The 27,940-nt window shown below is 46.3% G+C and overlaps 1 protein-coding gene across 1 annotated transcript; it reads left to right on the plus strand.

Moving 5' to 3' along the window:
• Positions 1–11,076: 11,076 nt before the first annotated feature.
• CD93 (CD93 molecule) lies at positions 11,077–17,996 on the plus strand. The gene is made up of 2 exons (XM_036086204.2): positions 11,077–14,018; positions 14,268–17,996. The coding sequence occupies exons 1-2, from the start codon at positions 12,088–12,090 to the stop codon at positions 14,290–14,292; spliced, it is 1,956 nt and encodes a 651-aa protein (XP_035942097.1). The 5' UTR covers positions 11,077–12,087; the 3' UTR covers positions 14,293–17,996.
• Positions 17,997–27,940: the final 9,944 nt, after the last annotated feature.

Below are 27,940 nucleotides of genomic sequence, written 5' to 3' on the forward strand. Positions count from 1 at the left end.
GTGTGTGTAAGCAGGCCAGTGTACATAGCTTGCAGATGCCCTGTGGGAGGACCCTGTAGCCCCCCATAGGGTTGCGTCCGGAGAGCACAGAGATGGGAATAGAAGGGAGAAAAGTACCAGACCTAACCAGGCCATGTTAGGATTTTGGTTTTTCTCCCAAGAACAGTGGGAAGCCTCAGCAGTGTTTTGTTGTGGCGGATGTGTGTGGCAGGGGGAAGAAAGGACCAAATTTATACTTTAAAGTGATTTCCCCTTCCAGCATGAGCGTGAGAGGCAGGAGTGGAGATAGCATCCCACCAGGAGCCCAGTACAGAGGTCCCCAGAGCGGTGGTGGAGATGCAGCACAGGAAGTGACTGGGCAGGGAGAAGGCCAGTCTGGGCTCGATGACATCTATAAGAGGTCGGGGGAGGTAGGAGGTAAAGATGCCCTTGCGTGTCCTGGATAAATGTGTGCTTCATGGGGATGGGCAGAAAGTGAACATGACTTTGGTCTTGGTGACCTGGAGCAGTCCAGGTGAGAAGTAGGTAGCTGGGTCAGTAATGGGTGTTTGGGTGGGTGAGGTCATGCAGGGGAGAGCGAAACATGGAGGGACAGGGACCCAGGAGGATGGCCACCAGGGGAAGAATCTTAGAGGATGTGGACTACCTGGTGTCCTTGACCAGAGGATTCTGGAAGGAAAGTCAGAAGGTCGAGTAACTGAGGACTGACACGGGCAGACACCACAGAGGTCCGACCTTTGTGAGAGCAGCTTCAGGACATCAAAGAGGCAGAAAAGAGAGAAGTGAGAAAGGTGGGGAGGCAGAGGTGACACGCGCCACTGTGAGGAGCATGGTGGTGGCAGGAGGTGAGAATGGTATTGGTAGAGCGGGGATGAGCTGTCCTGCAGGCACATTTTCGCAGCAAGTCACAGGCAGGTGCAAGGACCTGGTGAAGCCAGCCTCGACTGCTGCTGACTTAGCCTTCCCAGGCAGGGCAGGGCGTTCCATGGAGCTAAGATGTCAACCTCTGCTCTGTGCCTTTACGAATCAGTTTGCTGCATTACAGGGAGAAGAAATCAACCGTAAACCTCAGGCGGAGCATGTCACCCACATCCTTTATGACCCTATATTGATCTCTTGAATGACACAGTTTCCTAGTAAAGCAAATTACTGCCCTTCTGCACCCTTACCACCTCTAGCTTGAAACGTTGAGTCAAATGGAAATACATTTGTTTCATTGAATTCTATGGAACCAGCTGGTTTTGCAATGTGACCACCGAACTCCTTCAAAGAAGTCACCATTGAAAATTAACATTTGTCTGGGGGGCTCCAAGATGAATCGCTAACACACCAAAGTCACTTCTGCCTTTTCGACACAAGAGCTGAAAGAAACAAAACACACTTGCTGAATCCCCCTCAGGTGAGGTGCAGGTAGCCCCTGAGGGTTCCGGATTTAACCTTTTTAGGAAATCATGAGGGACTGCCCCTGCCTTGTGTGAAGTGACATCATCATGTTTCATCCCAAACAGGCTCCAATCCTGCTTCCAGTGTGGATCTGAGGTGGCTTCTGCATGTTGGAACCTGCAGCAGTCTGGTGTGTCAGCTTTCTCTTGGCCACCCACTTCATTCCCCTGTGAAACTGGAAGGCGATGGCAGGTGCAGGCCCAGGTCTCCGGCCAGCTCAGGCATGTGTGCCGCGGCCCCCTCTGTGCCATCCATTGCTCCCTGCTGTCGCTGGACCCCAAGGCGCATGAAGGCTGTTGGAGCACGGACAACCAGACCACAGCTGGTCTTTCCAAACGTGTCTTTGCGGCTGTTCCATGCCACCATCCGGATTATCGGCAGGTATAAGCAGCCACCTCCCTCACTGTCAGCCCCTGGCAGGGGAGGGCCTATTTTCTTTTTTATTTATTTTTATTTTTATTTTTTTAATTTTATTTTATTATGTTATGCTAATCACCATACATTACATCATTAGTTTTAGATGTAGTGTTCCATTGGATTCATTGTTTATGTATAACATCCAGTGCTCCATGCAGAACGTGCCCTCTTTAATACCCATCACCAGGCTAAATCCCGCCACCCCCCTCCCCTCTAGAACCCTCAGTGTGTTTTTCAGAGTCCATCGTCTCTCATGGTTCGTCTCCCCCTCCGATCTCCCCCCCTTCATTCTTCCCTTCCTGCTATCATCTTTTTTTTTTTTTTTAACATATAATGTATTATTTGTTTCAGAGGTACAGGTCTGTGATTCAACAGTCTTACATAATTCACAGCACTTACCATAGCCCATACCCTCCCCAGTGTCTATCACCCAGCCAACCCATCCCTCCCACCTCCCACCTATTTTCCATGAGAAATAGCCCAACGAGAAGACTTTCCTCTCTTCCAATATGGGTGGGGGAAATAGTTTGACCCCTAGAACTGTTGTGTGGGGATGTTCTTTGGCAAACAGACCCGGGAAAAGCTTGAAAGTCTTCTGGGTCAGCTTTTGTCCCACAGGCTAAAGTTTTTAGGACTCAAAAATATGGAATGAATGCTTTTGGCTGCAAGTGATAGCCAAAGTATAAGTTGTTCAAACCATCAAAAATGCTTATCATTCTATCCAACAAAGCTCAGGTGGGGTGATTTCAGGGTTGGCTAATGCAGCAATTCGGTGATGCCTTTGAGGTCCCAGTTTCCTAGTTGTCTCTTGGTTTCCGCTTTCACAGCCATGCCAGCTTGTCCTGACCCTAGCAGCTTTGTAAAGCAGCACTCAAGAGGACAGGACGACCCTCTCACATCTCTGTTTGAGGGCCAGCACCTAGCACTCTCCCTCACACCACATGCACAGCCTGTGGCATGTGTCTGCCCAGGTTCCGGTGTTGGCCAGGGGGATGTGCACATCATCGTCAGCTCGGACCTGTCCAGGTTTACCCACTAGATAGAGGAATCTTCCAGCACCTCCTGAAGCTTATTGCCAAAAGATACACAACTGAGTTCCTCTCTGGAATAGTAAGAGAACATCCATTGGAGGGGCATCAAGGAGTCATAAGATGCTGTCAGTAGAAGGACTTCCCACACCCTACTTCAGAGAGAGAGAAGGACACACAGAATTCTGGATAGAGCCCAGGTAACTTTCAGCTGAAGAATGATCCTGGTTTTAGGCGGAAGACGGGTAGGCTACCGGGATGCTACTTAGTGGAGCTGAGGTGGTGGACACTGGGGCCAGCACAGCAGCCCCTGTGAGCCTGGTGTGGCCACTGGTTGCCATGTCGGCAGGAGGCCAGCTGTGCTACACACCCTGATTTGTCAGAAGCAGCCAGAAATCCACATCTTTATGCAAAATCTTACACTGCTTAGATATTGAGAATTAATTCAAAATTTTAAGAACACTGTGTGACTGTAATAAAAAATGTCCAGGAGCTGGACCTAGCCTGGGACCGACAGTTCTCATTCTGGTAAAGAGCCTCACGTCTAGAAGCTGTTACGAGGTTTTGCCATGACTGATTGTCACCAACTGGGAGTGGCACTTCCCGCTTGAGAGACACCGAATATTACAGCACTGTTATATTCTCCCGGGCTTGGGGATCCAGCCACGTTCCAACTTTTATCTTCTAGAAAGAACTGGAAAAAGGAGATGAGACAAGCCAGGATGCTCATAGGAGGTAGGCTGGGATGGGTCCTGCCAACAGGAATGTTTCCCTTGCCGTGTTGGAGAAAGGTAGGGCGTGGGCCATGTGATTCATAGTTTCAGATGGAAACTAGACACAATCCAGAATGTTTATGAGAAAAGCAGCAGGGTGATGAAACTTCGCCACCGGTGAAATATAATTAGGCAAACTGAGTGCAAGCATGGGCAGCTAACTACATTATGGGCAGCCACGATGGTGGAATTCTCTGCACACCGTGGGCCATCTCTACTTTGACTCTTGTAAGTGTCAACAGGATTTGGTGCTGGTATTGGGGTATCAACCAGGTCTTCTTGTCCAGGACAACGCAGTCGTGGATGGAATGCCTGATTAATAAGGACTTTTCTCTGTCATCGTGCCCTGGGTGCCCACTCGCACCCACAGCCTCACCATGTCACTGACCACAGTGGCCAGCACCTGCCTGTGTTACCTGGAGGCGTCCCCTGGCCACCGGGGCCGTGGCACAGCTGTGTCCCTACCCTGTCCTGTTTGCCCTGCTTTCCCTTCCCCCAGGCCCCTGCAGCAGGCTGTCGGGCTTCCCTGGGTCCGGTGCGGTGCTATGGAGCATGGCGTGACCACTGGCCTGTGTGTGGAGGCTGCTTCCAGAACCAACTAGAGCATAAATAATCCTAAAACTGTCACGTGGGGAATGTGAGACTCATCCACGTGGCTGATGATGGCAACTGTTGGTAAAGCACTGACTGCCAAAAGTTTTACTAAGTCATCTCATTTAATCCACATGCTTCTACATTAGGAAACTGAGGCCCAGGGAGGACAGATGCTTGCAAAGTCACATGGCTAGGAAGTGTCACATTTATTAGCAATCACAGCTACAGGAGGTGGGAATTATTATTCCCGTTTGTACTAAATCGCTTGAGTTTGAGGATGCCAACTGCAACCAGGCAACAGCTCTGACCTAGGAAGATGAGGCCCGACTTTTCTGTGTGTTCCTGGAGCAGGGCACACGGCTCCCCTGCAGCCCAGGGTCCCTGCTGCAGAGGGCGGTCTAGCACCCGCCTGCCGGGTCCTGGACCTCCCTGGTACCTGCAGGTTCTCAATGGATGCTTGAGTCGCCTGCTTGTCTTGATCTAGTCTATCCTTCTAGGAAAGCTCCAAGATTCCCCACTCAGCCTCCCGAAGGCAATAAAATTCTATCTATTCAACCTACATGACCTCCTTTCAAACAACCATTGTGTTACTGTTCTTATTTCATGGAGAATCAAAACTTGGCAAGTCAGGCCAAATAGATCATTTGTATTTCTATAAAATTATATTGTCTAAATAGGGCCAAATTGTTATGACAGCTTATTGGAACCACTGAGAATGCTGTAAATGCCAAATGGACCCTGCAAATCGCCCAGCTCAGCCACGGAAGCATGATTCGCAACCTTCTATTTCATGCCCAGAGCTGTTGCTGGAGATGAAAAGTGTAAAAAGACCCTGCCAAAAAGCACGATTCGTCTTTGTGATTTATCTCTTTCCAAATGCTGACAAGCGGCCTTTGCTTCTCAAAGCCAGTTGCCAGGAGGTAAATACCAGTTAACCTTAAAAACAACATGCAGCCCAGTCAAGTTTTCTATAAATATTGTGCATGATAAATTACGTTAGGAGACTATTTACAAAATGTGGAAAAATCAATAATGCTCTAAAGAAGAATGTTTAATCAGCCAAGGAGCCAAACAAGACTTGAAGGCAGGGGAGTCTGAAAAAGAAAACCTCCGAGTCTCCGCCAAATGCAACTGGGTGTTTTTGTCCTTTTCAGCTTTTCTTCAGTGGGGATGGGTGTGGAGGCATGGTGCCTGATTTTTCTCTGTTTCCTTGCAAATCTAGTAACAGGGACTCTTGCTTCCTGAGGGTCTGCTCTGCCTCAGCCCCCAAAGGAAGTGCATACAGCTATTGTCTCCGTAAATTTAATGTTCACAAAATGATGGCATCGTGACTCTTATTTTCCCCGTTTCACAGACGAGGAAACCAACATCTCCGGAGGCTAGGTGGGTCCAATCCCAAAGCCAGCAAATGCCCGAACCGAGGCTCTAACTTCAGTTGTAGAGGGAGAGTCTGGGCTGTCTCAGTTCCTCAGCCTCCCGGTGTGATGGTAGCTCACCTCCTGCCAGGCGCTGTTCTGAGTGCTGGAGGTGTGAACTCATTTAGTCTCCACAAAGTCCCTGGAGACCTGCAGTTGCATTGTCTCCCACTGCAGTAGAGGAAACAGTCACAGATTGTTGTGCTACACAATGAGGAACAGAGTGATTGAGCAGCTTGACTAAGGTCACACAGCTGCTAAGTGACAGAGTGGGATTTGAACGGAAGGTGGATGTGTTCTATCTCTTGAAAGCAAAAAAAGTTGGATGATCTATAAGCCACCCCCTGGCTCATCACAACAAGTGCCCTTCTTAATGCCCATCACCCAGCTACCCCATCCTCCCACCCACCACCCCTCCAGCAACTCTTAGTTTGTTTCCTACAGTTAAGAGTCTCTTATGGTTTGTCTCCCCCTCTGTTTTTATCTTATTTTTCCTTCCCTTCCCCTATGTTCTTCTGTTTTGTTTCTTAAATTCCACGTATGAGTGAAATCATTCGGTATTTGTCTTTCTTTGACTTATATTGCTTAGCATAATACCTTCTAGCTCCATCCACATTGTTGCAAATGGCAAGATTTCATTCTTTTTGATCATTGAGGAATATTCCATTGTATATATATATATATATATATATATATATATATATATATATATCACATCTTCTTCATCCATTCATCAGTCGATGGACATTTGGGCTCTTTCCATAATGTGGCTATTGTTGATAGTGCTGCTATAAATATAGTGCCCCTTGGAATCAGCATTTTTGTACCCTTTGGATTAATACCTAGTCGTGCAATTGCTGAATTGTAGGGTAGCTCTATTTTTAACTTCTTGGGAACCTCCATACTGTTTTCCAGAGTGGCTATACCAGCTTGTGTTCCCACCAACAGTGTAGGAGGGTTCCCCTTTCTCCGCATCCTCGCCAACATCTGTTGTTTCCTGAGTTGTTAATTTTAGCCATTCTGACAGGTATGAGGTGGTATCTCACTGTGGTTTTGACTTGTATTTTCCTGATGCCAAGTGATGTTGAGCATCTTTTCATGTGTCTGTTGGCCATTTGGATATCTTCTTTGGAAAAGTGTCTATTCATGTCTTCTGCCCATTTCTTGACTGGATTTTTTGGTTTTTGGGTGTTAAGTTTGGTAAGTTCTTTATAGATTTTGCATACTAACCCTTTATCTGATATGTCATTTGCAAATATCTTCTCCCATTCCGTAGGCGGCTTTTTAGTTTTGTTGATTGTTTCCTTTGCTATGCAGAAGGTTTTTATCTTGATGAAGTCCCAATAGTTCGTTTTTGCTTTTGTTTCCTTTGCCTCCGGTGATGTGTCTAGTAAGAAATTGCTAGGGCCGAGGTCAAGAGATTGTTGCCTGTGTTCTCCTCTAGGATTTTGATAGATTCCTGTCTTACATTTAGATCTTTCATCCATTTTGAATTTATTTTTGTGTATAGTGTAAGAAAGTGGTCTAGTTTCATTCTTCTGTGTGTGGCTGTCCAGTTTTCCCAGCACCATTCATTGAAGAGATTGTCTTTTTTCCACTAGATATTCTCTCCTGCTTTGTGGATGATTAATTGACCATAGAGTTGAGGGTCCATTTCTAGGTTTTCTATTCTGTTCCATTGATCTATATGTCTGTTTTTGTGCCAGTACCGTACTGTCTTGATAATTACAGCTTTGTAATATAACTTGAAGTCTGAAATTGTGATGCTTCCCACTTTTCTTTTCTTTTTTTTTTTTAAATGTTTATTTATTCATGAGAGTCAGAGAGAGAGAGAGAGAGGCAGAGGCAGAGGGAGAAGCAGGCTCCCCACCTAGCAGGGAGCCCGATGCGGGACTCGATCCCGGGACCCTGGGATCACGACCTGAGCCGAAGGCAGACGCTTAACCATCTGAGCCACCCAGGCGCCCTGCTTTTCTTTTTCAACATTATTTTGCCTAATCAGAGTCTTTTCTGAATCCATACAAATCTTAAAATTGTTTGTTCTAGCTCTGTGAAAAATGCTGGTGTTATTTTGATAGGGATTGCATTGAATGTGTAGATTGCTTTGTGTAGTATAGATATTTTAACAATATTTGTTCTTTTATATGAAGTAAATTTTTAGACAATTTAAAAAGAAAGCTCAGTACTCATTGATAAATGAGTACAGAATAAAGGTAGACAGTTTGGGGTCATGGCTCAGGGCTTACACCATGCTAATAGGATTATGATTGTTCTAGAACATTTAACATGACTTGCATTCAAAAATCTGCCAAGGAAAGCTCTCTGGTCTCCCCGCTGCTGATCCCTGTTTTTTAACTATCAATCTTCAGAGAGGTTTGATAAAATCTATGTTCTAAGTAAAAGGTGATAACTTGTCATCCATGGAGGAACTCAGTACGTGAGGTTCAGAATTTCCTCCAAGTCATCATCCAAACAATTTCCAATACTTTGTGATCTCAGCTAAATCCCACCTGGTAAAAGTAAGCTCTCCTTCTTCTGCTGAGCTCACAAAGCATCGTGCCCCCAAACCCACCCCCTAAATGCTCGTGCCACCTCCTTATGGGTGGAAGAGGATAGCGGGACCCCTGGAGCTAGAGACCTCAGGCCATCAGGTCCTGGGAGAGTTAACTCAGCCAAGCTCAGCCAGTGGTGACTGAAGGATCAAGGATCAGAGTGGAAGTCAGAAATTGGGAGGCACAAGGGGAGGGGAGATAATCAATAGAGAAACTGCACTGTATTTAACAGTCATTGGGTCAGTATGAGGCCAACTGCACCCATGTGGTTTAGACAGCTGGTTTGGTTCCTTCTGCTGCACTGTGAGGGCAGCAGGGGTCTCTGGCCCTGCTCTCTCACTGGTCTGCTTTCTCTCCAGTTCCAGAAGAGAGAAAGATATGTAATTACATGAGTTCACTGTTGTTGACACTAGATTAAGAAAGGTATCCAGAGGCGCTGGTTCCCATGTCCTTATTTACAGATGAAGGGGAGGAAGAACAAGGCTTAGATAACCAGGTTACTGGAGATAATGAAGTAGGATCCACAAATTTAAGAGCTGGGAGCTTCTTGCACTGTACATGGTCTTTCTTGCCATTGGTGCTTTACAATATTCCCTGGGTTAATGAATGAATAAACTCAGCACATGTCCTTGCTTCATTTTCTTCTTTATGATGTCAACACTTGGCTAAGTGAAGAGGAGCTGATTTGGAAGTTCCCACGTGAAAGATGAAGAGCTGCCAGCAAAAGAATACCCTGACAAAGATCTGGGGGTCAGACTGGTTCATAAGCTGTAAGTCACTCATTCAGCCCACCTCCTTAAGCACCAACCAAGCAGGATGCTGGGTGAATCCTGCATGATCACACCAGTTAATTGAGGAATCTAGCTCTGGGCTACACAGACAGGAGGCTAAATCAGGAGGAAGGTTCTCTGCTATGAGTGTATGCCAGGTTGTACAGCAAACCAAGGCCAACATCATCAGATTGAGTTTATAAAATGTTAAGAAGTCGCCGGCCTGTAAATAAAGCTTTAGAAATGCAGCTTCTTCTCCCAGGAAGAAGTCAACACTGACCCTCTCACCAAGGCTGAATATTCACCTAGCTACAGTGGCCTGTAGCCAGGGACTCCAGCCTTCCCAGGATCCCTTGAACCTGGCTACTTCCCCAGTTTTCCAAGGGGGTGAATTCAGAGTCCTAAGGAAGCAGGGAGATCTTCAGCCCCAAGAGGCAGATTCTCTCCAATTGTTCTCTGGTCCAGCCCCATTTCTCTACCTCCAGTGAACACAGCCTTCCAGGATCCCCAACCCTTGCTGGTATAAGCAGAGAGCGATGAAGTCCTTCTGCATACTTCCCATGTCCTCTGCTCCTACTCCACCAATGCCAAGAACAGCCTGTTCTAGACCCATATCATTTCCTGAATCTGCTGTCCCTAATCCAGGGGACAAGCCCAGCTCAAGTCACTGTCATCTGTGCCTGCAAACCTGCAGTTGCCTGCTGAGTGGCTCCCCCATACTACTGGGGCCCTTTAGCCTGCTCTCCAATCCTCTACATGCAGTCTCAGCAGGTTGGCCCCTGGGTGTTTCCCCATGGATTTAGAACAAAACCCCAAATCTTTATTGTTTGGGCTCACAGAGCTCCTCTTTCCCTGGGTCTTCCCTCCCATTTTTCAGGCTCCAGTCTCATGGTCTGTCCTTCACACCCTTATAAAGGTCACAACCCTCACACCACAGGGCCTCTGTCTGTGCTGTTCCCCCATATGGAAATCATTCCCCCTCTTAACTATTCCTCCTTTAGGTTCCAGCTTTGTTGACATTCTCCATCAGAGGAGCCAGTCCTACTGCTCATGTCCCAACCAGGGCAGTACCTCTGCTGACACCCTCAACTTCTCTCTGTGGTATCTATCATAGCTACAACTGTCCAACATGTTCAAATCTGTCCACTCTAACAGACTTCAAGAGTCATGAAGGCAGGAGTTCCCTCCTTTAATCCCAGTACCTAGCCCAGTGCATGGTAGAGACTTAAATAACATTGACTGTCTGGCTCGCTGGCTGATTGACTGGCTTGATGAATGGATAAATGCATGGATAGATAGGTGAGTGGGTGGAGAGATGGTTGGGTGAATGGATGGATGGATGGATGGATGGATGGGTGGATGGGTGGATGGATGGATGGATGGGTGGATGGATGGAGAGGTGAGTGGGTGGTTAGATGGATGAGTGGATAGATGAATAGATGGATGGATGGATGGGTGGATGGATGGATGGGTGGATGGATGGATGGATGGAGAGGTGAGTGGGTGGATAGATGGCACCAAAGAGCACAGGGGGATCCTAGGGGTTCTGAGAGAGGATTCCTGGACTATCTCAAATATCTTATTAAAATGAGAAGAACATAAAGGACACCTCTGAAGGGTCTCCAACTAGAGTCTGAGATGGGCACCTTATGCCTTGGGGAGGCTGAAAGCCAGTGAGTTCATAACCCCCATGACACCCTAACTCAAATCTCTGTGGAGGGCCGATGTAGCAGACACGGGTGCCATGCCCATAGCCCCTTGGTAGCTGCCGGCCATTCTCCTCCTGCGTGTTCCTTCTGGTGAACTAGGTTCTCACTGTCAGCCCAGAGTGTCAAGAATTTGCCGCTTCCAATGAGGAGGGTAGCTGGAAGAGAGCTGCCACAGCCCCGTCTCCTTGGCTCAGAAAACTGAGAGTGTTCCCTCGGGACCATGCTCCAGGAGCCTCAGTGTTAAGGCGCACTCATGTACCCTCTGTTGGTTTCCCCCATTCCTGTCTGACTTCTCCTCTCGAATAAATGACTTGTCTCAAATCTGTGTCTCAGGGTCTACTTCTGGAGGAAGACAGCTCTGATGACTAACACATCTGCGACTTCAGGAAAAGCACCCTTTGCTTCAAGGGCCTTTGATGAGCTGCTGGGAGGAAGGGGCCTGCTGTGGCCGGGATTCTCAGAACTCCGGCCCTTCCTGCTAACCCTGAGCCGGGGGAGTCGGGAATGCAAGTCCAGGGCCGTGAGGCCAGAAACATTTTCCTCTTTTCTTTCTGATGCTTTTTGTGACACTGCCACCTCACAACACAGTATTTGCACTGTGAAACCCTGAAAACTGCCAAATTTCATCCCATTTGGTTTAATGCTCTTTAGGAGCTTGGCATTGTGTTAGACAATCCGTCATTCCCACGGCCCAGTTCCTATTTAAAAACTGCCCATCTATTTAAAGTTCACGATGAGGGGATAAAAGAAAAAAGACTTCCAAAGCCAAAGGGAACATGAGATAGGCAGAAGAAAAATCCAGTTTGCTTCTAAAAAAGGCTGAAAATTATAACCATCCGTGGCCTCATGTCTCAAGTCTGAGAATTTTTTTTTTTCCTTCTGATTGTTTGCAAACCAAAGTGGAATTTTATTATGGGTTACTAAGTGAGCTTTTTCAAGTTCCTAGTCCCCCAAAGTCTCCACTCACTCTGTAGCATGCCATTTAAGTTCGTCCTGCAGATGGGAAAGACAAGGGAGCCCAAATAAAGCGGCGGGCGTCTCTGAGCTGGAACTGCCTGCCCCGCACGCTACTACATTTCCCCAGAGATTAGCCAGAGACCCAACGCAGCTGTCTGACCTCTTCTATGAACAACAAAACCGTGATGAAGGCGACAGGAGTCAGAACACTATTCACTGCAGGAAGCCCCAGTATCCGGTAAGAAGTAAGAAGTACAACAGTACAGGATGCGCCTTGGGTCAGGGGGATGTGAAAGCCCTCAGTCTTTGTGTTCCTCCCTGGGCCAGAGCGTCTGCGTCTGAGCCCTCGGTTCTCCTCGGAGCTCAGCTGCGCCTGCGGCTGTCACGGCAGGGCCACCAGCCTCCCGCCGGGAGGGACACGGGGCCACGATGGCCACCTGCGCCGGGCTGCCGCTGCTGCTGCTGCTGAGGCTGCTTCTGGGCCAGCCCCGGGCGGGGGCCGGCGCTCACAGGGAGGCCGCAGTGTGCGCGGGCAGGGCCTGCTACACCGCGCACTGGGGCAAGCTGAGTGCGGCCGAGGCCCAGCTTCACTGCAGCAGGAACGGCGGCAACCTGGCCACAGTGAGGAGTGAGGAGGAGGCCCGGCACACCCAGCGAGCCCTCACCCAGCTCCTGGAGTCGGAGGCGCCCCTGGCAGCTCGGATGGGCAAGTTCTGGATCGGGCTCCAGCGTGAGAAGGCCAAGTGCTTGGAACCCAGCCTGCCGCTGAAAGGCTTCAGCTGGGTGGGCGGTGGGGAGGACACGCTTTACACCAACTGGAACAAGGAGCTCAGGAACTCTTGCATCTCCAGGCGCTGTGTGTCCTTGCTGCTCTATCTGTCCCAGCCATCCCATGCCAGCCACCTCCCCAAGTGGTCCGAGGGCCCCTGCGGGAGCCCGGGCTCTCCGGGAAGCAACATCGAGGGCTTCGTGTGCAAGTTCAGTTTCAAAGGCATGTGCCAGCCTCTGGCTCTGGGGGGCCCAGGCCGGGTGAACTACACGACCCCGTTCAATGCCACCAGCTCTTCCCTGGAGGCCGTGCCCTTCGGCTCTGCGGCTACCGTGGTCTGTGGGGCTGGGGAAGCCGGTCAGGAGGATTACTTCATGTGCAGGGAGAAGGCCCCCGATGTGTTCGACTGGGGCAGCTCGGGCCCCCTCTGCGTCAGCCCCCAGTATGGGTGCAGCTTCAACAACGGGGGCTGCCAGCAGGACTGCTTCGAGGGGGGCGATGGCTCCTTCCGCTGCGGCTGCCGGCCGGGCTTCCGGCTGCTCGACGACCTGGTGACCTGTGCCTCCCGGGACCCTTGCAGCTCCAGCCCGTGCCGGGGGGCAGCCACCTGTGTCCCGGCACCCCACGGGAAGAACTACACATGCCGCTGCCCCCAGGGCTACCAGCTGGACTCAAGTCAGCGGGACTGCGTGGACATGGATGAGTGCCAGGACTCCCCCTGCCCGCAGGCCTGTGTCAACACCCCTGGGGGCTTCCGCTGTGAGTGCTGGGTGGGCTACGAGCCCAGCGGCCCCGGGGAGGGGCCCTGTCAGGATGTGGACGAGTGTGTCCCGGGCCGCTCGCCCTGCGCCCAGGAGTGCACCAACACTGACGGCTCCTTCTACTGCTCCTGCGAGAAGGGCTATGTTCTGGCCGGGGCAGAAGGCACCGAGTGCCAGGACGTGGACGAGTGTGCGGACACGGAGAACGGCCTTTGTGACAGCTTGTGCCTCAACACGCAGGGGTCCTTCCGCTGCGGCTGCCTGCCGGGCTGGGAGCTGGGCCCGGACGGGGTCTCGTGCACCTTGGGCCCCACGTCCCTGGCCCCGCTGTCTGGGCCTCCCCAGGGGGAGGATGCAGGAGATAGAGAGGGGAAACTCGTGCATTCTGCCACAATGTCCAGGCCCACCAGGGACCCTGAGGGCACCTCCAAGGAGGCACCCACCGCAAAGGGACCCTCCCTCCCACTCAACGCCCCCGTCACCCTGGCCGCACCCCACATGCCAGCTCCCAGTGGGCCCCCTGGTGTCTGGATGGAGCCCAGCACCCATCACCCCATGGTCACCCCTGGCCATGGGGAGAATACAGAGGAGGATTTCACCGCCAAACAAAGCGATGAGGGCACCGACGGACAAAAGCTGCTGTTGTTCTACATCCTGGGCACCGTGGTGGCCATCTTACTCTTACTGGCTCTGGCTCTAGGGCTACTGGTCTACCGCAAGCGGAGAGCAAAGAGAGAGAAGGAGAAGGAGAAAAAGCCCCAGAACGCAGCTGACAGCTACTCCTGGGCTCCAGAGCGAGCTGAGAGCAGGGCTTTGGAGAATCAGTACAGGTAAAGGAGGCCTCAGGTCACCCAGAGGGGGTGGGAGGGTGGGCAGTTGCGGGGAGGTGGGAGGGCAAGGACCGGCACACAAAGCAGGCGGAGTACAAGGGGCAGGTGTTGTCCAGGCTGTCAGCCCAGGGGCACTCACTAAGGGCTGTCGCCCTGCCGGGGACATAGAGCACGTGGGCCTCTCCTGGGGTCTAGATGTGCTCGGTAGGTCACAGCAGCTTCCAATGCTGTCCTGGTTGTTTTCCGTAGTCCGACGCCGGGGACGGACTGCTGAAGGTGAGACGGCCCCAGAGACACTGACAATCGGCTACCACCATCCTCAGAGCTTTACGCACCCCGTCGGAGGGGAGGGGGGGGCCACATCCTTCCAAAAGACTGGACTGGAATCTTAGCAAACAGTTGTAAACATTCTTAAAAGCCTGGCCACTTGGAATATACAGGTATTTTCTACGTGTGTGTGGTATTCTTGAAGTGGAAGCAATGGATTGGGATGTCATTTCGGAAATTTTGTGAATATTAACAATTCTCACTCACTTATCTTGTCAAATTCAAATGTGACTGATTTCATGTCTGCCGCTGATTCTGGATCAAGGGCTTACAAGTCAGGTGCTAATGGGGCTCCTTTTGAACTGCTTCTCTGCTCACTGGAATCATCTAAGAAGAAAAGGAGGTCTGCTAATGCTAATTAGGATTGGAATGTTTCGTTCCTCTTGGTAGAACAGAGACTAAATCAATTGTTTAATTACGTAAGAAGCTTTTTTTTTTTTTTTTTTTTGGTCAAAAGGAACATATTCAGGACTAGAAACATTTCTTTACATTTGCGTTCATGCATTTTTCCATCACAAGCCCTGCTGAGCTTTATAGTTGGAGTCCTGCAGAAAGACCAGAGTACATTGATCTGTTTAGGTAGCAAGGATGCTGGAAGTTTAGAAATTGCATTTCCTAGTTCTTAGTGTCTCTAATAGTCTTGGGTTTATTTGCAAGTGAAGTCTGGAAAGTGTGGGAGAAGTATAAAGTGAGTTGAAAGCGTTTTTGAAAGCACGTACTCCAAAGAGCTTGAGAGAGAAACCTGGGGTTTGTTCCACAAATACTTGAATCAATCCATCTAAATGCACTTGCGTTAACGCACACTGACTATTGATGAGGTGAACGCGCACAAGGATAAAAGCTGGAGACATCTCGTCTCTGGGTGAATGCAGCCCCGAGACACCTCCCATGCCACCTGCCTTCCCTGCGTGCTGTTCTGGATTTAAATGCTCTGATCGTAGATGGACGGAGCCCTGAGAAGTCTCTCATTCTGATTATTAAGGCTGTGTGAGGGGGATGAGCTGCTGAGTTTTGAAAGCTGGCATCGTAAGGCATCTTAACCTAGCTCACAGCTGGTATTGCTTCTTGAGAACACGATCCTGACTTGTGGCTGTCGCTTGCAAGAAAGGGACCGGGCAGGCAGGACGCTGTCCCCTTTCTGCTTGAAGAACGTTTGTCACATTTTTCTCTATTTCTTAAAAAAAGTGGGGGAGATGGGAGGGAGAGAGAAAAAGAGAATAGCTCAAATCTTTTGCAACCACAAAAACCACTCAAAGCAATTTTAATTTATTTTTAAATGCTCGCTTGCAAAGGTTTCCCTTCTCTATGTAGTGGTGGAGAGTACTCTCTCCCCACGCAATTCTGCCTGGGTCACTGGAAAGCAGCTCAGGGATTCACCAACGGTCAGAGCTGTTAAAAACTGCCTGACTAGCACCGGGAGACCTCAGGTCATCTGCAGGCTTGTTGCTGTCACCTTGTAGAACAGAATGAGAGTGTGTTTTCTTCTAGGGATTCCAAAACCTGCCTCTCAGAACCAGGGTGCCCTACTGTTTCTGGTTTTGCCTTAGAAACACATCTGTCCCAGAGGCGGACACCTGGGGCACGAGGAGCTGCCAGGTGCATGGCCCTCAGAGTTAAATAAATATATTTTAGATATTTTTGAAATGTAGATGCTATATTTCAGGTTTTTTTTTTTTTTTTTAAGGAAATGGGTAACTGAAGGAGTGGGTGTAAGGAAAGATGAAGGTTTTGGAGGACTTAGCACAGTATTTGGAACTTTTGCTTTTTAAAGACCTCAGTTGAGGTTGAGCAGCGGTGGGTGCACTCTGGAATGCATTTGTTGCAACTGTGTCCCTGGGCTGGGCAGGGGCATACCAGGCACCGTTCTGTCCCTGAGCTGCCGAGCAGCAGAATGGCCAGGGTGATGGGGAAAGCGAGACAGCTTCACTTGGCAGCGAGCTCTAAGACAATGGAGACTTTTGTCCAAATAGAATTTCCCATACTTCAATAATTCTAGGATGCACTTAGAAAAACTGTATTCAGAACAAACCCACTCCGTCCCGTCCCCTCCCTCTAAGGCGGATCATTGAAGGGGAGGATGCAGCCCACTATGCCCCTTCCTGAATTTCAGGGATGCTCCCTGCTCTTTGCTTTTGTTCATTTGCACACATGATGCAGAGCAAGCCCCACCCCAGAATCTGAGGAGTGTATAAAGCAAAGGTGCGGCAGTTATCCGAAAATGCTTTGAGAGTGGTGGACCCGGTGGGGCTTTTTGTAGGGTGCACCCACCGCTGCTCAACACTGTGGCTGGTGTCCCTTTGGTTCACCCACACGCCTGATTATCATAACCGTGATATCTGGTGCTACACAGCCGCATGGTGTTTTCCGGGCAGCATAAAGTGAGTGACTCAAGTGGGTTTCTTCTTAAGGACAGGAGGGATGCAGGCTAACACCCTCCCTGTGATTAGGCAAAAAGGTGGAATAAAAAGTTAAACACGTATGCAAACGTGTTTATGTACATAGTATAGGAAGAACTAAGTTGGAAATTAATCTCTCTCCCTGAAACGCACACGTGCGTGTTGCTATTCTTACGTTCCATTCAGGAGCCCCTGTTTGAACACATCCTGATAGGACCTGGAGTTTTATCACCGAAAAACCTTTGGAGAATATGGACGTGATCATTAGCTAATTTTATTCCAGCCCTCTTTCCCACAAATATTCCTGTGAAAACTAAGAGAACAGAGGCAAGATTTGACCTAAAAAATGTACTACATTCAAAATAATGCAGTTTTTAAAAGCAAATATAGGACAGCCTTTTCCTATTATTTTTCTCCTTAGCTTCTCCATTGTCTGAATCAGGAAAACAGGAAAGCATGGCTTTCTAGCAGCTGCAAAATGGTGTAATGTCCCCTCCATATTTCCATCACCTTAAACAATAGATTTAGCATGGGAATCTGAGATATGATCCCTGAAAACATCTGTCCCTATCTGCTGCAAAACCTACTGCTATGTCTGTGTGGTTTGTGGTGTTTGTCAACCAAAAAAAAAAAAAAAAAAAAAGAAGCTGATAATCAAAATTCTCCATGTATTCTATAATCAAATACCATATTCCGTTCCAGATTCCCAAAACTAATACTCACTGAAGTGCTTAAAAAAAAAAATGAATTGTGTTTTGACCTGTTCTCGGAGATCATGCCCATCTATTTTAGGAAGAAACTCTGGAAATTCTGTCTTACATTGTTCCTCTTATCTGCAAGGGGGCAAGCATTTCCTTTCTGTACATTTTGCCCACCGTTCTTCCAGGCTGGGTACTTTACACATATTTGGCTGAAGCTTGAATTAGGTCATTCACAAGGCCTTGTTTTGTGATACTTGATGCGACTGTAAATGTGAATCATCACTGCACGAGCGCTAGATGAGAATGTAAGTATTTTTAAATCTGTGGATTTGAAATGTGGTCCACTAATTCTGCCATTGTGGGATTTCTCTGTAGGGCTTCTTTCTGTCCTGGGCACAACTGTTTCCCAGGGCGGGGAGGACAGGCTTGGCCGCTGCGTCGGCCTTACAACTCTGAGAAACCAAGGGGCATCTCAGGTCCGCCTCAACGAGTAGCCTGCTTGTTGTCCTTTGTGTTTTATGTCACATGCCTAACCTAATAAACTCTGGAATGCATTTGTTGTCAACTTGTTTTAATACATTTCATAACAACTCTAAATACATGGCAGAACTTGAATTCATGGTCATTAAACATAACCGTTACCCTCCTCAAAGAGTTGCTTAAAGAAGTACCTTGTCTGCCCCATTTCTGCATCTTTATCTACTGGTAGTGACACTAAGTCCAGGGCACCTAGGTTGGGACGAGGCCCTGTCCACGGGGCAAGGACATTCCGAGGGACTGGGCTGCACTGTGTCCCGTGTCCCAGCTGCTGAACCCAGCCAGGCTGGACTCAATGCTTCCAGATTTGTCTTCTGGTCTGAGTCTACTCCCCCATGCCTCTCTGCCCGTTTAATTCCCTGCATTGTTTTAATTGCATGGGGGGCACCTGGTGCAGGATTAAACATGTCCAATTGGTGTGATGTGGAAACACCGTTCTGTAATTATCATAGGACCACTTGTCGCCACTTTGTCAGCAAAGCCTTTTCCGTTTGTTTAGCTAATTGCACAGGCAGACCACATCCCTCATTGCTTGGCTGTGCGAATCTCACTGTGCCTGGAGGCCCGGGCAGCAGGTGGTCTGATTTGAGTTGGCCTGCCTCTCAGACTGCGTGCCTGGTGAGAACAGGGCCTAGGGAGGAGAAAGTGCCCTGCTGTCATGCTAAGGGACAAGACACTTCCGATAACCATTCATTGCTTACGGTTAAATAAAACTGATCCTTTTAGCAGTCCAGTCACTAACAAAATACATTTGGAAATTCTATCTTAATATGAACAGCCATGGCTGCCTCCCAGCACACACACACACACACACACACACACCACAATTTTAACAGGCTTCTCTTTCATATTGAAAAACCTGAGGCCAGTGTTTCCTAATTAAGGAAAAGCCCATGAACAAAATTGCCAAATTTAAACTCCTCTTGGTGACTTTTGCTACCTGCTAACTAAAATAACAAATATTAGATACATCTTTCAAATATGAATCACTTACAAAGAAATTCAATTCATAGAGTTATATACTGCTCAATAAAAAGTCCATTTGTAGTAGACATGTAGATTAAAATACAAGACTCACCTGCCATGGAGTTTAACACGAATCAAACGAACATATCAAGTTCTCAGCTGACTTCTAAATATATTCAGTAAGTGGAGACAGGGCACAGATAATAAACCTGCAAACTCGAAGCCTCAATTAGCCCTTCACAGCTTCCCTAGGCCCCCCAGGTCATCCTTTGCGGAGGAAATGATGGACAGGTAAGTGGTGAAAAGGTGAGCAAAGTGCAGTGAAGAAATGAAACAGCAGGATAACCCCTGAGGCTGGCAACCACCCCCGGGGAGCCTGACTTGACAGAATGCTCTTCACGGGGCTGCACACGCAGGTCCTCACCTGAGCCTCCTGGCACCCAAACCGCGGCACCATGAGCTGCTTCCCTACCCCACCCCCAAAATCTTTTTGCTGGGTTTTTATGTGAAGTCTGTCATCATTGACTTGGATGTTGATCTTCTCCTGTGGTTGAAAACTGGTCCATAGAATTCAACTGTACAGTAGGAAGGAAGAAGGAAGGAAGGAAGGAAGGAAGAAGGAAGCAGGGAAGGAAAGCAGGAAGGAAGGAGGACAGAGAGAGAGAGGAAGGAATGGAAGAAAGGAAAGAAGAAATGGAAGAAACAGAGAGAAAAAGGAGGGGAAGGAGACAGAAGAAGGGAAAGAGAGAGAGAGAGAGAAGAGGGGGGTGGAGGATGACTCGGATGTGGCCAAGGTCATTGGGTCGCCATTTACGCATCTCAGCTTTCATTTGAGATGCTCAGGGGCCATTTGTCCTCACTGCCATCTGTAACTTCCTGGACCTCGCTTACAGAAGACAGAGCTCTATTTCTGCTGAGCTTGGCTGAGGACCAACCCCCTCTGCATCATGCTCTTGCCACCTCTTCCTGCAAAGCACTACTTATCTCTTCCACTTCATGTTTTATGCCTGTCCACATAATTCATAGCATAACGTCCTAAACTGGGTCAGTGCCTTCTGTGCTGTAGAGATCCTTCTACTTTCAAACATCACACGAAAATAATGAAATTTGTGAGGTAGAAGCAAATAATTGTGCCTTTTACCTTCTTTCCCCTGGGTCTTCCTTTCCCCAAAAGGTTATATCACAAATCAAGTGTTTCACTTCCTTGTCAAAACAATCATCTGCACCCCCAAGTAGCTGACCCTGGGTATCTGAGCCCACCTTCTCTGGTCACGCGAGTGTGTTGCATGCAGGCTCTGGCTCATCCATGGACTTTGTCCAAGTTGTTGTCTCTCACGGTGACGTGGCTTTGCTGACCCCCTCGTATTTCTATCGCTTTTGCTTTCTACTTAAAACTGTATGGTTAAGGGATTGATGTATATTTGGCAGATCCTTTACCAACATGAAATAGAACTTTCTGAACATGTTCATATCATATTTTGTCAAACTACTGTAATTGATATACCTGATTAATCAGTTGCATTTGATGAATGCTTTTTAATTTTTAAACACTTAAAATATTTTCAGCTTCCTCTTGTCTCCTTGTTTTTCTCTTACAAAAAACAAAGCTGGATTTCACTATCTTTCCCCCCCCTCCCCTTTTATCCAATCAAAAGACTGTCTTTTATTTATTTTTTTTGATTTTATTATGTTATGTTTGTCACCATACAATACATCATTGGTTTTTGATGTGGTGATCCACAATCCATTGTTTTCGTATAACACCCAGTGCTCCATGCAGTACGTGCCCTCCTTAATACCCATCATTGGTCTTTTAATGGGACATCTAACCTATTCACAGTTACTGAGATTACTAGTAAATTTGCAGTGGCTTATTTTGTATATTCTATTTATCATGTTTTCTTGGTGCTTCTATTCTCTCTCTGTCTCTCTTTCTCCCTCTTTATCAATTATTGGCTTGCTTGACATTTTTTTGTCTACTTTTCCCCTTAATAGTATGGAAGTCTGTAAGAACTGCTTGTATTCTTTTTTTTAAATTTTTTTATTGTTATGTTAAACACCATACATTACATCATTAGTTTTTGATGTAGTGAGTGTTCCACAATTCACTGTTTGTGTATAACACCCAGTGCTCCATGCAGAATGTGCCCTCTTTAATACCCATCACCAGGCTAACCCATCCTCCCACCCCCCTCCCCTCTAGAACCCTCAGATTGTTTTTCAGAGGCCATCGTCTCTCATGGTTCGTCTCCCCCTCCGATCCACCCCCCTTCATTCTTCCCCTCCTGCTATCTTCTTCTTTTTTTTTTTTTAACATATATTGTATTATTTGTTTCAGAGGTACAGATCTGTGATTCAACAGTCTTGCACAGTTCACAGCGCTCACCATAGCCCATACCTTCCCCAATGTCTATCACCCAGCCACCCCATCCCTCCCACCCCCCACCACTCCAGCAACCCTCAGTTTGTTTCCTGAGATTAAGAATTCCTCATATCAGTGAGGTCATATGATACATGTCTTTCTTTGATTGACTTATTTCGCTCAGCATAACACCCTCTAATTCCATCCAAGTCGTTGCAAATAGCAAGCTCTCATTCCTTTTGATGGCTGCATAATATTCCATTGTGTGTGTGTATATATATATATATATATATATATATATGTATGTATGTATATACCACATCTTCTTTAATCATTCATCTGTCGATGGACATCTTGGCTCTTTCCACAGTTTGGCTATTGTGGACATTGCTGCTATAAACATCGGGATGCATGTATCCCTTCGGATCCCTACATTTGTATCTTTGGGATAAATACCCAGTAGTGCAATTGCTGGGTCATAGGGTAGCTCTATTTTCAACTTTTTGAGGAACCTCCATACTGTTTTCCAGAGTGGCTGCACCAGCTTGCATTCCCACCAACAGTGTAGGAGGGTTCCCCTTTCTCCACATCCCCGCCAACATCTGTCCTGTCCTGACTTGTAAATTTAGCCACTCGACTGGTGTGAGGTGATATCTCATTGAGGTTTTGATTTGGATTTCCCTGATGCCCAGCGATGTTGAGCACTTTTTCATGTGTCCGTTGGCCATTTGGATGTCTTCTTTGGAAAAATGTCTGTTCATGTCTTCTGTCCATTTCTTGATTGGATTCTTTGTTCTTTGGGTGTTGAGTTTGGTGAGTTCTTTATAGATTTTGGATACTAGCCTTTTATCTGATATGTCATTTGCAAATATCTTCTCCCATTCTGTCGGTTGTCTTTTGGTTTTGTTGACTGTTTCTTTTGCTGTGCAAAAGCTTTTTATCTTGATGAAGTCCCAATATTCATTTTTGCCCTTGCTTCCCTTGCCTTTGGCGATGTTTCTAGGAAGAAGTTGCTGCAGCTGAGGTCGAAGAGGTTGCTGCCTGTGTTCTCCTTTAGGATTTTGATGGACTCCTGTCTCACATTTAGGTCTTTCAACCATTTTGAGCCTATTTTTGTGTGTGTAAGAAAATGGTCTAGTTTCATTCTTCTGCATGTGGCTGTCCAATTTTCCCAACACCATTTGTTGAAGAGACAGTCTTTTTTCCATTGGACATTCTTTCTTGCTTTGTCAAAGATGAGTTGACCATAGAGTTGAAGGTCCATTTCTGCTCTCTCTATTCTGTTCCATTGATCTATGTGTCTGTTTTTATGCCAGTACCATACTGTCTTGATGATGACAGCTTTTTAATAGAGCTTGAAGTCCGGAATTGTGATGCCACCAGCTTTGCTTTTCTTTTTCAACATTCCTCTGGCTATTCTGGGTCTTTTCTGTTTCCACACAAATTTTAGGATTATTTGTTCCATTTCTTTGAAAAAAGTGGATGGTATTTTGATGGGGATTGCATTGAATGCGTAGATGCTCTAGGAAGCATTGACATCTTCACAATATTTGTTCTTCCAATCCATGAGCATGGAACGTTTTTCCATTTTTTGTGTCTTCCTCGATTTCTTTCATGAGTATTTAATAGTTTTCTGAGTACAGATTCTTTGCTTATTTGGTTATATTTATTCCTAGGTATCTTATGATTTTGGGTGCAATTGTAAATGGGATTGACTCCTTAAATTCTCTTTCTTCTGTCTTGTTGTTGGTGTATAGGAATGCCACTGATTTCTTTTCTTTTCTTTCCTTTTTTTTTTAAAGATTTTATTTATTTATTTGACAGAGAGAGACACAGCGAGAGAGGGAACACAAGCAGGGGGAGTGGGAGAGGGAGAAGCAGGCTCCCCGCAGAGCAGGGAGCCCGATGTGGGACTCGATCCCAGGACCCTCGGATCATGACCTGAGCCGAAGGCAGTTGCTTAACCGACTGAGCCACCCAGGCTCCCGCCACTGATTTCTGTGCATTGATTTTATATCCTGCCACTTTACTGAATCCCTGTATGAGTTCTAGCAGTTTTGGGGTCGAGTGTTTTGGGTTTTCACATAAAGTATCATATCATCTGCAAAGAGTGAGAGTTTGACTTCTTCTTTGCCAATTTGGATGCCTTTAATTCTTTTTGTTGTCTGATTGCTGTGGCTAGGACTTCTAATACTATGTTGAATAGCAGTGGTGATAGTGGACATCTCTGCCACGTTCCTGACCTTAGGGGGAAAGCTCTCAGTTTTTCCCCATTGAGAATGATATTCGCTGTGGGTTTTTCATAGATGGCTTTTAGGATATTGAGGTATGTACCCTCTATGCCTATACTCTGAAGGGTTTTGATCAAGAAAGGATGCTGTACTTTGTCAAATGCTTTTTCTGCATCTATTGAGAGGATCATATGATTCTTGTTCTTTCTTTTGTTAATGTATTGTATCACGTTGGTTGATTTGTGGATGTTGAACCAACCTTGCAGCTCAAGGATAAATCCCACTTGGTCGTGGTGAATAATCCTTTGAATGTACTGTTGGATCCTATTGGCTAGTATTTTGGTGAGAATTTTTGCATCCCTGTTCATCAGGGATATTGGTCTGTAATTCTCCTTTTTGATGGCGTCTTTTTCTGGTTTGGGGATCAAGGGAATGGTGGCCTCATAAAACGAGTTTGGAAGTTTTCCTTCCATTTCTATTTTTTGGAACAGTTTCCGAAGAATGGGTATTAATTCTTCTTGAAATGTTTGGTAGAATTCTCCTGGGAAGCCATCTGGCCCTGGGCTTTTGTTTCTTGGGAGATTTTTGATGACTGCTTCAATTTCCTTAGTGGTTATAGGTCTGTTCAGGTTTTCTATTTCTTCCTGGTTCAGTTTTGGTAGTTGATACATCTCTAGGAATGCAGCCATTTCTTCCAGATTATCTAATTTGCTGGCACAGAGTTGCTCATAATATGTTCTTATAATTGTTTGTGTTTCTTCATTGTTGGTTGTGATCTGTCCTCTTTCATTCATGATTTTGTTGATTGGGTCATTTCTCTTTTCTTTTTGATAAGTCTGGCCAGGGGCTTATCAATCTTGTTAATTCTTTCAAAGAACCAGCTCCTAGTCTCGTTGATCTGTTCTACTGTTCTTTTGGTTTCTATTTCTTTGATTTCTGCTCTGATCTTTATTATTTCTCTTCTCCTGCTGGGTTTAGGCTTTATTTGCTGTTCTTTTTCCAGCTCCTTTAGGTGTAGGGTTAGGTTGTGTATTTGAGACCTTTCTTGTTTCTTGAGAAAGGCTTGTATTGCTATATACTTTCCTCTTAGGACTGCCTTTGCTGCATCCCAAAGATTTTGAACAGTTGTGTTTTCATTTTCATTGGTTTCCATGAATTTTTTTAAGTCTTCTTTAATTTCCTGGTTGACCCATTCATTCTTTAGTAGGATGCTCTTTAGCCTCCATGTATTTGAGTTCTTTCTGACTTTCCTTTTGTGATTGAGTTCTAGTTTCAAAGCATTGTGGTCTGAAAATATGCAGGAAATGATCCCAATCTTTTGGTACCGGTTGGGACCTGATTTGTGACCTAGGATGTGATCGATTCTGGAGAATGTTCCATGGGCACTAGAGAAGAATGTGTATTCTCTTGCTTTGGGATGGAATGTTCTGAATATATCTGTGAAGTCCATGTGGTCCAGTGTGTCATTTAAAGTCTTTATTTCTTTGTTGATCTTTTGCTTAGATGATCTGTCCATTTCAGTGAGGGGGGTGTTAAAGTTCCCCACTGTTATTGTATTGTTGTTGATGTGTTTCTTTGCTTTTGTTATTAATTGGCTTATATATTTGGCTGCTCCCATGTTAGGGGCATAGTTATTTACAATTGTTAGATCTTCTTGTTGGACAGACCCTTTAAGTAGGATATAGTGTCCTTCCTCATCTCTTATTATAGTCTTTGGTTTAAAATCTAATTTGTCTGATATAAGGATTGCCACCCCAGCTTTCTTTTGGTGTCCATTAGCATGGTAAATGGTTTTCCACCCCCTTTGAAAGACACCTTTCAATCTGGGGGTGTCTTTGGGTCTAAAATGAGTCTCTTGCAGACAGCATATCGATGGGTCTTGGTTTTTAATCCAATCTGATAGCCTGTGTCTTTTGGTTGGGGCCATTTAGCCCATTTAAATCCAGGGTAACTATTGAAAGATAGGAATTTAGTGCCATTGTATTGCCTGTAAGGTGAGTGTTACTGTATATTGTCTGTGTTCCTTTCTGGTCTATGTTGCTTTTAGGCTCTCTCTTTCCTTATAGGACCCCTTTCAATATTTCTGTTAGGGCTGGTTTCGTGTTTGCAAATTCCTTTAGTTTTTGTTTGTCCTGGAAGCTTTTTATCTCTCCTTCTATTTTCAATGACAGCCTAGCTGGATATAGTATTCTTGGCTTCATATTTTTCTCATTTAGTGCTCTGAATATATCCTGCCAGTCCTTTCTGGCCTGCCAGGTCTCTGTGGATAGGTCTGTTGCCAATCTAATGTTTCTACCATTTTAGGTTACAGATCTCTTCTCCCGAGCTGCTTTCAGGATTTTCTCTTTGTCTGTGAGACTAGTAAGTTTTACTATTAGATGTTGGGGTGTTGACCTATTTTTATTGATTTTGAGAGGGATTCTCTGTGCCTCCTGGATTTTGATGCCTGTTTCCTTCCCCAAATTAGGGAAGTTCTCTGCTATAATTTGCTCCAATAGACCTTCTGCCCCTTTCTCTCTTTCTTCTTCTTCTGGGATCCCAATTATTCTAATGTTGTTTCGTCTTATGGTATCACTTATCTCTCGAATTCTGCCCTCGTGATCCAGTAGTTGTTTATCTCTCTTTTTCTCAGTTTCTTTATTTTCCATCATTTGGTCTTCTATATCACTGATTCACTCTTCTGCCTCATTTATCCTAGCAGTTAGTGCCCCCATTTTTTATTGCACTTCATTAATAGCCTTTTTGATTTTGACTTGTTATATTTTAGTTCTTTTATTTCTCCAGAGAGGGTTTCTCTAATATCTTCCATGCTTTTTTCAAGCCCAGCTAGTATCTTTAAAGTGATGATTCTGAACTCTAGATCTGACATCGTACTAATGTCCGTAGTAGGTAGGTCCCTGGCAGTCGGTACTTCCTCTTGTTCTTTTTGTTGAGGTGATTTTTTCCATCTTGTCATTTTGTCCAGAAGAGAATAGATGAATGAGAGAACAAAATGCTAACGGGGTAACAACGTCCCCAGAAAATATACTCTAAATAAATCAGGAAAGACCTGAAACCAGGGGGAAAGAAAGGGAAAGAAAGAAAAAAGAAAAAAAGAAGGAAAAGAAAAAGATAAAAACAAACAAAAACAGAACTAAACAAAAAAACCAGAATATGATCAAATATGATCACGTTGGTGAAGAGATCATTGCCACACACTAGATTTTGGGTGTATTTTGGTCTGTTGGAAGAAAAGGCCTCCTAAATTTTTAAAGAAAGAAAAACATATATGTACAAAAATAAGGGTTAATATGATGAAGGGATGGAATATTACTGTAAAAATAAAAATTGTAAAAAAAATTTATAAAAGGAATTGGTAAGAAGTTGTTTGAAAAAAAGAAAGAAGAGGATTTTTAAAAAAAAGAAAAAAAGGGAGAGAATGTGATCAGGCAGGAGACTAGAACAAAGACATACACTAGAGATTTAGGGTATATTTTGATCTGTTAGAAGAAACTGTATCTCAAAATTTTAAAGAGAGAACAACTTATATATATATGCCAAAAATAAGGGTAACTACTATGAAGGGATAGAATATGACTCTAAAAATGAAAAATAAAAATGTTTTTTAAAAGAGGGATTGATAAGATGTTGGTTGAAAAAGGGAAAAAGAAAAATTCAAAAAAAAAAAAAAAGGACAGTTTAAAAAAAAATTAACTTTGAAAGACTAAAGAATCATGGTAAAAAAGCCATGCATTCTATGTGCAGTATTCCCCTAGCGCTGGAGTTCTGCCGTTCTCATTGATCGGTAAACTTGGTCTTGGCTGGTGGTTCTTGCAGATCTTCTGGGGGAGGGGCCTGTTGCCGTGGTTCCCAAATGTCTTTGCCGGAGGCGGAATTGCCCCGCCCTTGCCCGGTCTGGGCTAAATAATCTGTTCGGGTTTGCTCTCGGGAGCTTCTGTTCCCTGCAAGCTTTCCCCACAGCTTTGGAGGCCGAGAGTGAAAATGGCGGCCTCCCAATCTCCACCCTGGAGGAGCCAAGAACTCAGGGCCCTGCTCCTCAGTGCGCCCCCAGAGAAAAGCAGTCAATCACTCCCGTCTCCCCGGTCTCCAGCCGCACTCTGTGCTCACCCGGCCTGTGACAGAGCGTTTCTATCTCTGGCTCACGACCCCGTGTGGAGTCTCCAAACCCAGTAGATCCCTGTGGTGTGCTCCCGTGCCACTCCTCCCGGGGGAGGATGGAGAGTCTCCCCAGAACTGCTGCTTGTTGGGTCCCTGCTGGAGGAGCAGTGGCCCGACTGTGCCATGGATCACTGTTTATGGCAACCCCGAGCTGAGAGCCCACGCCTCGGCTCCGTCTCTGCAGCCGGCTTCCCCGCTCCGATACCTGGGAGCTCTGCTGCACTCAGGCACCCCCGGTCTTTCT

The sequence above is a fragment of the Halichoerus grypus genome, chromosome 10, assembly GCF_964656455.1.
Source record: "Halichoerus grypus chromosome 10, mHalGry1.hap1.1, whole genome shotgun sequence".
Classification (NCBI taxonomy): domain Eukaryota; kingdom Metazoa; phylum Chordata; class Mammalia; order Carnivora; family Phocidae; genus Halichoerus; species Halichoerus grypus.

Coding starts and splice junctions, on each gene's coding strand:
- CD93 (XM_036086204.2), top strand. CDS start 12,088: ATGGCCACCTGCGCCGGGCTGCCGCTGCTGCTGCTGCTGAGGCTGCTT. Junction 14,019..14,267: donor GCTTTGGAGAATCAGTACAG/GTAAAGGAGGCC, acceptor TGTTTTCCGTAG/TCCGACGCCGGGGACGGACT.